At 37.6% G+C, this 12,376-nt stretch overlaps 2 protein-coding genes across 3 annotated transcripts in view; one reads left to right on the plus strand and one right to left on the minus strand.

The window, feature by feature from the left end:
* The window catches only part of LOC145273175 (zinc finger protein 862-like), a 1,586-nt gene extending 964 nt beyond the window's left edge, over positions 1–622 (plus strand). Inside the window, exon 3 of the mRNA XM_080127063.1 lies at positions 1–622. This exon is cut by the window's left edge and continues 355 nt beyond it. Coding sequence (XP_079983189.1) covers positions 1–622 — 622 coding nt within the window.
* The window catches only part of LOC145269149 (non-lysosomal glucosylceramidase-like), a 238,349-nt gene that overhangs the window by 75,162 nt on the left and 150,811 nt on the right, over positions 1–12,376 (minus strand). The window lies entirely within an intron of this gene.

Consider the following 12,376-nt stretch of genomic DNA (forward strand, 5'->3'; position numbering starts at 1 on the left):
TCCTAAATTTCAAGGAGTTGAAATGATTGAAAGTCCTGTTTGCGTGGACAAAGAAAAACTGAAGAAACATGTTGGCTCTACAGTTGACCTTATATTGAAAGACCTGGAGTCAAGGTTCAAAAATCTGTTGGGAGCAAACACAAGTGGAGATACTCAAGCTGAGGTGAAAAGCTTCAAGGTATTTAATCATGATACATGGCCAGAAGGTAAAAGAGAACTTCTCCATTTTGGAAATCACGAAATAGAGGTGATTTGTAACTGGTTTGAAAAACCTTTTGTGACTGCAGGATGCAACATGGAAGTTGTTCAAACAGAATGGAGACAAATGAAATTCTCTGTTTCTAATACTTTCAGGGACAAGTCTTATTCTGATCTGTGGAAAATTCTACGAACCAATGATCCATACAAGACTGACTTCTCCAATTTGTTACATCTTGTAAGAATAATGCTGACTCTTCCTATTAGCTCTGCAGAGTGTGAGAGAGCCTTTTCTACACAGAAAAGAATAAAGAGGGGCATACGGAGCAGCTTGTCTGTACAGAAACTGTCAGATTTAATATTGATTTCTTCAGAAGGTCCAGATCTGACTGAATTCAACCCAGAGAAATCCATTGAGAAGTAAATAGCTAATGGCAGGAGAAGGATTGCTGGGGAGAGGGGGCAGTACAGTGTGACTGGTGAGCTAACATTATTTCTGTAAATCAACAGAGCTGTAATATTTAAAAACAAAAAGATTTAAGCTATTTATTCAAGTTATATTTGATAAAATTGAAACTGAATAAAATTTCTGAATTTCCCCCTTTTAATTTTGTTTATCTCATAATTCAAAAATTAAATAAACATCACCTAATATTATGGTTATCTGTAACTGATCTAGAAGTCAATCTGGGTTAAAGTGTAAATTGGGGTAAAGCATGGATTGTTTCATTCAACTGTGTTAAAACCCAGCTTGTGTCTTTTAATAGTAAGTCTGTTCCTTTTCTTTTTGAAATTTTCGTTTTTTTGGTAAAAAAAAAAAATTTTAAAAAAATTTCATAACAGTGAAATAGCATTACATTGGTTTGGCTAGTAAATTTTCTATTTGGCTATTAAATTAAAATATTTAGTTGTCAAAGGTCAACTAAAATTAAATTTGTCCGTAGAGCCCTGCATTCTGAAGTATTTTAAGTTTCTTTTTCAATGAATTGATCATCCTCAGCATGGTAATAGTGAAACTTTGTAATTATGGATCAAATTTCTAAATAATTTAACAGGAGCACAATTAATTTTAGTAACAATTAATTTTAGTAACAATTAATTTTAGTAACAATTAATTTTTAGACTATCGTAAATAGTAATACTCCGGTGCATTTTTAAAAAGGGTATTCTGAGTATTATGATTATATCCATGCATGAATTAGGGAGTATTGTGAAGTCAATGCCTTTATACTCAAAACCGTTGAATGTAATATTCTCAGTGCAATATTCAGATAATTTGAGGGAAAGGGTGGATGATGCCATAAAAATTATAGAGTCTTGTTTCCGAGTAAACAGGTTCAAGGTTTTAACGAGATTAGCACTAATAAAATTATCGGAAATGCCTGTGTCTATAAGGATAGTAAGTGGTTTACCTTTTAATTTTACCATTTTAGTAACAGGAGAATTATCAACATCGTTAGCACGAGCTACTATAACAGACAAAGAGTTTGCCACAATTTTGGCATATTTTATCGCAAGCAGTATAATGGTGCCGATCATCCTTAAGGTGACGTTTCCTTCCACAATTGTAGCATCTGCCATGAGTAAGAATGACAGTAGACAGTACAGAATCAAACTCCAAATGAGAATCAGAGGAGTGAGGGAGTACGTGTTTAGTCATAGCAGCAGTAACAGCATTGTTAGAATCATTTTGAGTTGGAGTAGCAGCAGTAGCAGGTCCAGTTTGAAAGATGCATGATTCCACATAAAAATGCCCTAGCAGATTGAGCAGCCTTGATATCCAACATATCATTTTCAAGAAGTCTGGCATGTATTACAGAAGACCGTAAACCATATATAAAGGCATCATGGACAGATTCATCTCTGTAGGTAGTAGCAGTAACATCTTTGAAACAACCATCAGCGGCAAGATGACTCAAAGCTTGAAGGTACTGATCTAACGATTCATCGTCCCATTGTAGACGTGTTGAAAGTAAATGTCTTGTGTGGATAGCGTTGGGAGGGTTGTCATAAACAGATTTTAGTTGTTCAATGACCTGTTTGAACTCAGAACAACCCTTGATAATGTCAGCAACCATAGCAGAAATGTTTAGATAAAGGACTTCAAGTTTGTCTGGATTTAAATGCTCAATGATAAACAAATAATAAGTAAACTTTCAGTACCATAATTTCAAGGTTTGCTAGTCTGAGGGTCTGCAGAAGATATGTTGAATCTGTCCAGTTGAATAATTTTATCCGTGAGATAAAATTAGGTTGAAAATAAAAATTCAGTTGAAATAATTGTAATGTAATGAAGATACAAGTAGAAAGATCATCTTCCAAGGTTTTTCAGAGGGGTTTAACAATGGGGAAAAGAACGCTATGGTTCTTGGTTGATTAACCGTGTCCAATGGTGTCAAATATATACTCAAGAATCAAGAATATTTTCTTGTCATAGCCCTAGTCATTACATTAAAATTTGAAAGGAGATCGAATAATGTTGTTCTATTGTGGCTGTTTTATCAGAATTATCCTACTTAGCATAATAGATATTGACAGATCATCCATCACACTGTGGAAGGCCTTCTTAGTCATGGATGACAACCTTCCTAGAGCTGGAGACTCAAACAAAATATCCAGTTTGAAAACCCGCAACTACTTAAGGAGTAGGTAGGCACAACGATACCAACACAGGGAAATTTTAAAGACGTTCAGTGCTCGGTGCTGTTTCCTAACTAGGACAATGAATTCCGCTTCACTCACTTTTTTCTCTTTATCTGCATAATGTGGAGATACTCTGTTCTAATAACTAGTCGAGCAATGTTTTGTTCTGACAGATTGAGGTACAGGTTTGACAGCTTTTCCAACTGGTAGTACAGGAGGCTTAACTCTAAGAGTGTATACTACCATTTCATGCATAAAAAGATACTTTGTATTTATCTCCAGTAGGCTTTCCTGACCAATATAGATAAAGATTTGGCTAATAAACTTCTTGTGCACACCTTATTTTTTTTGGCAATCAGCAAACACCTATATTGTTCAAATCCACTCTATCAAAGCAATAATAATGAAAATGTAAAAGAGAAAAATAATCAAACTCCATTTCACAATTTTCACAATAAACAACAAAATCACTACCTCCTTTGAAGTTCTCTCCCACAAATATTTATGGATTTAAACCTTTGCGATGTAGAATCATAACCTCACATAAAATCCACAGATATTCTAACATTTATGTGAAACTAATTTAAACTTTTCAATTCAAATTATTTTGATATGCTCAGGTATCACCCAATTCTGCTGTAAAGACTCAGATAAACTGACATTCATGCACCGTGGTTTTCTATTCATCTTGGCTATATTGTCTATTGCACTGGTAACAGCTAAAGTAACTTGAGCTGATTTACAAGTATACAAAAAGCAAAACCGACACAGACTTACAAGAAAAACAAAACACAAACTCAGATACTGTTGTGTTCTGGTTGTGTGATACTGTTGTGTAATACTGTCAGGGAAAATCACTTCCAGTGTATCAGCTATGACTCAACGGAGATAATTTGTGTTGAAGCATCATGGTCGTTCGGTTGATTAGCTTATCTCACTGGATGCTGAAAGGGATCTAATTCTCTGCCAAGCCTTTTCTCCTTGGGTATATGCTAATCTGGAGTCTCCTCCGATCTGCTCATTATATTTCTAACTGGAAATTCTATGTGTCTTTTGTTTCAGTCACTTACAGCTGATCAGTAAAAATGACTAATTGAACCTTTTTTCTCAGCCTCTCCCAGCTGTTGACTCGTCTTATTTTCACTTGCTTTTTCTTTTTGGTGAATCATTTTCTCACATTCAACAAGGTAGGGTAATCTGTAGTATTATACATATCCCATGCCCAATTTGTCATTTATTATGTAAATTATAAAACAAAATTCATATTATAAAAGTTACAAAACAGTGTCAAGTAAAAACAAGATTAAGAAAATAAAACCCATCAAGTGATCACAAGGGTGCATTTAACCCTCTTGCTAGTTAAAGGAGATATATATATATATATATATATATATATATATATATTTAAAAAAAAATTTTGACCTATCAACCTCCATGAGTTATTTAAGGTCAGTTATGTTGTTGGGATTCTTTATTTTTCTTGATTTAGATCTTCTGATATATTTGTAACTCTTAGGAATTTACGGATATTTTCTATATTAGTATATTCAAATAAATTTTTCATATTATTCATTTTGAAGAAAGATTTTCTGAGGTTTTTTAGTGTTTCACATTCCACAAAGATGACTGTGATACATGTTTGGCAAAGTGCTACATTTTGGTTGTAATTTTTTGTTCAGTATAAAGGAGTGTGTGAGATTTGTATGCCGGGATAAGATAACTTGTTCCTGGATTTTGAGAGGGCAGGGACATATTTATCTATCTTGGGTCTTATTTGAAATAATTTGTTTGGGGTGTTGTTTCATTTTTGTTGCCATTTATTTTGAAAAAATCCATTTTTGGTTTCAGATTTCCGGGGGGTTAATTTGAGAGCAGATTTGGCTTTCATTGCCCTTTTCACAAAAGAATTTCTTTATTGTTGGACATATTATTTAGTTTGTATAGAAGTTTTATGAGAGTTTCCAAAATTTTACTTTGTAGTGAATTTAAAAGTGAATCTGAAAGTATGATGAATTTTTGGTAATTGCTGCGAAACAGATTTGATGCTTTACAAGCACAAGAGCAGGAACCAACTGCTAATACCACCTATGAAAACTTCATTAGATCGCACCAGGAAGCAGCAAAGAAGTATATACCTCTGAAGCCCAAGGTAAAGCGAAAAGTACCGTGGGAAAATCATAAAATAATATTAAAACGAGAAAAGTTAAAAAGCATAAACAAAAAGCAACATAAATACCCCACTCGACAGAATACAAAATTAAGGAAGCAGGCGCTTCAAGAGCTTAGTATGATGTACTTATCAGAAGAACAGAAGTATGTTCAAGAACAAATAGATCGAATCCAGAATGCAGCAGATAACAAACAATCCTATCTGGCTTGGCAAGTAGTAAATGAGATATCTTAGCGCAAACGACCTGCCAAAGCTAAGTTAAAGGCAAACACTCCGGAAAATGTGTGCGAAATGGAAAGCACATTTTGAAAAGCTACTCGGAAACAAACCAGAAGTAACAGACCAACCAATTCACCCGATTGTTGTACAGGAACTCGATATTGAGAAGGGTGATTTTACAATGGAGGAACTTCTAAATGTACTAAAGAAGACCAAGTATCATAAAACTGCAGGCTTAGATAACATACCTTCTGAAGTATGGAAGACAGGTGGTTTCAATGACATATTTCTTAATTCATGTAATTCTGTATATAATCAAAAAATTATTAATATATGGAGGGAAGGATGCATACTTCCCTTCCCCAAGAAGGGTGACCTAAGCATACCAAGCAACTACAGAGGAATAACACTCACTCCAAGCAAAAATCTACAATGTCATGCTTCTCAACCGTAACCAACCAAAAATCGAAGAAGTGCTCAGGAAGAACCAAAATGGATTTAGAAAGAATTGCTCTACTACTAGTCAAATACTTACTGTTAGGAGACTGATTGAAGGAGTCAAAGCAAAAAACATTGAGGCAGTCATGATCTTTGTAGATTTCTCCAAAGCATTCGACTCTGTACATAGAGGAAAAATGGCCAGCATATTAAAAGCATATGGCATTCCAAATGAAGTCATTAATGCTATCATGATGCTATATGAGCACACTCGAGCAATGGTCAGGTCCCCAGATGGGGACACTGAATTTGTCGATATCCGCACTGGGGTTCTACAAGGAGATACTCTGGCCCCTTTTTTCATTGTCTGTCTTGACTTTGTACTTTGCACCTCTGTTGATATACACAACATGCTAGGCTTCACCCTAAATGAATCCAGAAACAGACGTCATCAATCAGCACACATAACTGATGCAGATTACGCAGACGATATTGCTTTGTTTGCGAACAACACTGCTGATGCGCAAACACTGTTACGTAAGCTAGAAAAATCTGCAAATGACATTGGTCTCCACATAAATGCGGATAAGACAAAGTTTATGACTTTCAATTTCAGGGCTTTGGATGGATCAACACTGAAAGAAGTTTACGTATCTGGGCAGCAATATAGTTTCCACAGAGAGAGATATCGGAATTCGCATCTCAAAAGCATGGACCGCATTGGATGGGCTACATTCAGTATGGACTTCGAGACTGGCTGACAAACTGAAAAGGCAGTTCTTCAGGGCAGTGGTAGAGTCTGTCCTTGTTTACGGTGCTACAACCTGGACACTCACCAAAAGATTGGAAAGAAAACTAGACAGCACATACACCCGTATGCTTTTTTTTTTACATGGGGGTCACCACTTATCAAGGCCCGGAGGCCACTCAGGGATAAGGGTTATTGCGTGTACAGTAATCAATGAGATAATATTGTAGTAATCATTAGTATTGGAGATTTGATAGAGTGTCTTACTTAAGGGGGCGGTTTGTCAGGAATTTGTTTATGTTGGATTTTAAGACATCCAAGTTGTAGTCAGGTGGGAAACAGGCGAACGGAAGAGAGTTCCACAATCGTGCACTTCTGAGGAAGAAGCTCTGCTCATGGAGTCTACGTTTGGATTTAGGCACAGACAAAGAGTGGGGAAAATTATTGACAGTAGTGGCGAGGGGGGATGAGAGATTGGAGCCCAGACGAGCACTTGCCATGGAAATAACGATAAAACAATGACAGGCTCGCAACGTTTCTTCTGTGGGAGAGAGGTTGCAGGGAAGAGAAAAAGGCATCCCCCACCACACCACAAAGTCTATTTTGTACTCTGTCAAGGCAGGATAGGCTGTTTTTAGCAGCTCCTGCCAAGATATGGCAGCAGTACTCCATCCTTGGACGTACATGGCTTTTATATAGATAGAGAATTGCATCAGTAGTGAGACATCTTCTGGAGCGGTCCCACCATTTTCCCAGCGTCCCTGGCAACAGATTTGATGTACGTGTTCAGGAGTAAAGGTCAAAACATGGAGCCTCCCCAAGACGAGGGCCATCCATTTCAATTGATGCCAGATGGGGATCAGAGTGTTGATGATGTAAAGATAGAAGCTTGGTTTTGGATGCATTAAAAGTGACCAGCCATCCCTTCCCCCATTGTACCACGCGCTCAAGATCAGAGGAGAGAGAATTAGAGAAAACTTTGTCATTTACGGCCTTTGATGTGTTGCTATAGATGATCGAGTCATCAGCATAGATGTCAACGAATGATTTAAGTATGTGTTTTAGGAGATCATTGATGTAGATCAGGAAGAGAGTTGGGCCCAGGATGGACCCCCTGGAGGACTCCAGCATTAATACTGTGGGCCTCTGATTTCTGCCCATCAACCACTACTCTTAGGAACCTATCAGAGAGAAATGATTAAATGTTTCCTCAATTTCCAGTAATACCCTAGCTGGAAATCTTGTGAAGTAGGCCCTTATGCCATACCTTATCGAAGGCCTTTGATATGTCAAGAGCAATTGCCCTGGAAAGCAAACCTTTGTCAAGAGATTTACTAATCCTATGTGATATAACTGTTAGCACATCTGCTGCAGAGCGGAAACCATATTGCATGTCACTAAGAAGGTTGTTTCTGTTGAGGTGATTGACTACTTCTTTATTTAATATGGATTCCAACAACTTACTCATGACACACAGGAGACTTATTGGTCTGTACTGAGAGGGAGATGACTTATCACCTGAATTCTTAAATACAGGGCATACTGATGAGGTTTTCCAGAGTGTTGGAAAGCACTTCTCCTTAAGGCAACGCTTAAACAGTTTTGTAAGAATGGGGGCAAGTTCTGGTTGGAGCTTTTTTAGCACTATAACTGGAATGCTGTCAGGGCCAGTTGCTTTACTGGAATCAAGGTTCTTGATTAGCTTGGTGACCTCACGCACAGATATTTGCATGTTGCATAGCGTGTTGTCTGTTATAGGAGGAAATACAGGGAGTTAACGGCCATTGTCACATAGGGTAGAATTAGCTGCAAAGTTCTTCGCAAATAGTCTGGCCTTGTCTGATGCTGATGAGATGACCTCAGGTCCATTGATATCCGTTGGGATAGAACACACGCTTCTGTTCAAGATCCTGTTCGCTATTTGCCAGAACTGGTGGGAACCAAGCCGCAGCTACTTTGGATTTAACAGATTGAGTATATAGCTCTCTTGCATTTTTTTATTACTCTTTTACAGTGATTGCTGGCAGTCCTGAAGGCAGCTTTAGTCTCAGTACATCTATTATGTTGGTAGCTATGGAAAAAGTGATTTCTGTTAGCGATGGTAGCAGCACATTCAGGGGAGAACCATGGCTGGCTGTTAGATTTTTGTTGGAATTTTTTGGATGGTATGAATCGGTCTATGCCTACAATTAACCATTCAGTCAGGTCTGATACTATACAGGACACATCCTTTTTAAACATGGAATGCAGAGGTAGATCAGATATGAATGTACGGAAGCTATCCCAGTCCGCCATAGAGTATCAATATACAGTACAGCGAAGAGGTATGTCTGAAGACTTATTACATTTCATTTTTATCTTAACTGCTACAACAGAGTGGTCAGAGGATCCCAAAGGAGATAGAACGGAACATGAACACAGCTCAGGGGAAGTTGTGAGAAAAAGGTCTAGAAGGCTTGCATATTGATCGGGTGTATCGGGCACATGGGTGGGTTCGTGAACAATCTGAGTGAGGTCAGAGGCAATGGCAAAATCATGACAAAACCTCCCCTCGTCATCGGTTTTATTTGAGTGGGTCAGCCATTCCACATTATGGACATTGAAGTCACCACAAATGTGAATGTTAGCCGAAGGATGAGCAGACAGGATGTGGTCAATTTTATCAGATATGCTCTTAAAGATAGTAATTCCACTGTTGTGGGGGCGATAGAGGGTAAATATAAATGCAGTGGTGTAAGTTAGTACAACCCGGAAGCACATATAAGGTAAATTAGGGTCTTCTCTAGAGATATCCCTACCACATGGAAAGCCATCTTTGATGTAGGCACATATTCCATGCCCATGGCGATCTTGAGGGTTAGATTTAGATGTTAAGCTAGAGCATCCTTTAATTATGAATTCGTTTAGAGAAGTGGTTGGCCCTATGCCAGTTTCACTTAGAAAGAATATGTCCGATTTCGTCTCCTGTAATTGTGTTTCAACCTCTGGAAGGTTGGAACGTAGACCCCTGATGTTGGAGAAGGAGACCTGGTAGTAGGGGTCTACGTTGGTGGATGGGGTTCTAGGTTTATTCGTGTTTCTTTTTTGGAGATTTTTCATGATTGTTGAGGTTTTGGGGTTTGTCGAGCAGGTCGGTAGACTTGGTTGGAGCAGGACAGAGAGGGAAAATAAGAGAGAAAAAGACAAGAAATTTTTTTTTTTTTTTTTTTGTAGCACATAAGGTAAAGCCGTAACAATTACCCACTAGTATAGCATTGAGAGGCCCTACTAGAAACTACTGTATGGTCCAGAATCCATTCACCAAATGGCAATACAGCAGCGCTAGTACTTTGCACCTGCTAATAGGACAGCCTCCTTAGTGGTTAATCCAAGGTTCGGGTCCCTGATTATCAGGCGAGTAATGTTAGCCCAGATGAAATGTTTACCTCCAGCACCCTTACTAGTGACATGACCACAAGGATAGACATAGAAACAGAAATTTTCCGACATCCCAGGCTACTCTTTACAAAGTACTACCGACCTGGAAAGCAGCTTTTTCTTCACCCTTTGTCAGAAAAATCATTCATCGGAAATGAGGACTGAAGGACAAAAAAGGAGAAGCGAGAGTTACGGGAGCTGCCGATAACACATCCACATGCATTATCTACTCTCCATTGAGAAAATAAAATAAAATAAAAAAAAGGTGAGAAGGACTTATTAATATCTACTTAGTATAAGTCCATTGCCCCATTCTCGGGTTAGGATAGTACTTGAAGATAGTCTCCCTTCCCATGTTAGTGCATGGATACTTTTTGCCTTTATCTAGGTCGAGCTGGGATGTTAAACCGTTCCAGCTCCACCCCATAATAAATATGCTATAATGGAACTTTTATCAAATTGAAAAAGTCTGGATATTTTTAACTCGTTTAAAAAGCTGGTTAAGAAGTAATACCTTTAGGGTTATGCATTAACTTTAGCTAGAAGTAATGCATAATAAAAAAAAAGCCGCATGTTTTTGAGTTCAGATAATATGCAAATATAATTTGGGAAATGTTCAATTTCATGAGAGACTTTTTTATTTTTCTCATTTTAAATATAAGAAAAAGTATTGGTTAATAATAGTATTTTTGACAAAAACGATTTAGGTTGATTGATTGATTGATTAGTTTTACGGCATACCAACCTATGTGGTCATTTAATGCCGGAGTCCTTTTTTTTTAAAACTATTTTTTATTGGGGGGGGGGGGGCTTTTTCAGCCTTTCCTCCCTTTTTTTATGAAATCGAACTAAGAAATTAAATGTTGTACTTACACATGGATGTGTATATTTGGGTGACTTTAAATTTCCTTAAATTTTATCATATAAATTTACTTTCCTTAGGTATGCTAGAATAATTGTTGAGTTGACCTTTTCAAAAAGGTCCTCCATATTGCTTTCTGTATAATATAGTTTTCTAGTTGGGGCGAGGTCATCACACCCAACTAGGATATGTTTTACTGTGAGTGTCTCCTGGCATGGGATGCACTCTGGCGCCGATTCTCCATTTAGTATATAAGAATGAGTAAAGTTGGTGTGTCCTATGCGCAGCCGAGTCAGTATCACATCTTCTCGGCATGATCTCTTGATGACCGGACATCGTTCCTTAAGTTTAGGTTTGATTGAGTATAATTTGCTGCCCTCTTGCTGACTCCACCGCAGTTGCCATTTTTCCTGTATGTATGCTTTTATCTGGGGTCTAAGATCAGTATGTAGAATCTTAAAATTGTCAGTTGGAAGGTGAGAAGATTTTTTTGCAGCTGTATCTGCCCTGTCATTGCCTTTGATCCCCACATGGCTGGGGATCCAGACAAGAATAATGTTTTTAGTGGTTGAAAGGATATTAATTTTTTCTATTAATTTTGTTGTTAGTGGATTTTCTTGTTTTTGATTTTGTATAGATAATAGGACTGATAGAGAATCTGTGAGAATGATGAAGTTTTTGGTGGTTTCCTCTGAAATTATGTTGAGTGCTAGATCGATAGCTATAGTCTCTGCAGTGAATATAGAGGCTTCATTTTGAAGATTTCTCTTCATTGTGGTTTTATGGTACGTTGCTGCACATCCAGTGTGATTGTTGCTTTTAGACCGGTCTGTGTAGATAAAGGTGTAGTCTGAATATCGTAATTTTAAATGTTGAAGTTCGTCGTGGTATTCAATAGGGTTTGTGGTAGATTTGGACTTTTTGTTTAGGTTCAGTTTTATTTCTACTTGTTTCATGGTCCATGGGGGTGTTTTAGGTAGTATGAAGTTGTAGATTCTGGAGATTGGAATTTTCGATTCTTCAATGCTTTCCTTCATTCAGAGCCCAAAAGTTTTGATAGTTTTTCCTCTCATGTTGAAGAGTTCTTCATATTTAAGATAGAAGGTACATTGGTATGCAGGGTTGTTTGGGCAAGACCTCAGTTTGAGTAAATATTGAAGGGCTAACTTTTCTCGCCTTAGATCTAGTGGGGGTTCATGTGCTTCCGTGTATAGACTGTTCACGGGGGAGGTTCTGTATGCTCCTAGGGCCAATCTTAGGCCAGTATGGTGAATAGGGTCTAGGCTTTTTATATATGATGTTCGGGTTGATCCATATATGAAACAACCGTAGTCTAGCTTTGAGCGGACTAGTGCTCTGTAAAGTTTAAGGAGTGTTTCCCTGTCTGCACCCCAATCGGCATGTGCTATCACTCTCAAAAGATTTACAGCTTTGTTACATTTTTTTTTCAGATAGTTTATGTGTGGGATGAATGTTAACTTTTTGTCAAATAAAATCCCTAAGAATTTGTACTGGTCAGTAACTGGTATGGGCATTCCTTCCATGGTTAGGACAGAATCATTATGCATGTTCTTTAGTTTGCAGAAATGCATGCATTTCGTTTTTCTTTTGGAGAATCTAAATCCATTCTCTTCCGTCCATCTCATTACTTTGTTTAAGCACAATTGAAGCTTCTTTTCTA

This window comes from Euprymna scolopes, chromosome 4 (genome assembly GCF_053919585.1).
Source record: "Euprymna scolopes isolate OS-2025 chromosome 4, ASM5391958v1, whole genome shotgun sequence".
In the NCBI taxonomy this organism is placed as follows: Eukaryota; Metazoa; Mollusca; class Cephalopoda; order Sepiida; family Sepiolidae; genus Euprymna; species Euprymna scolopes.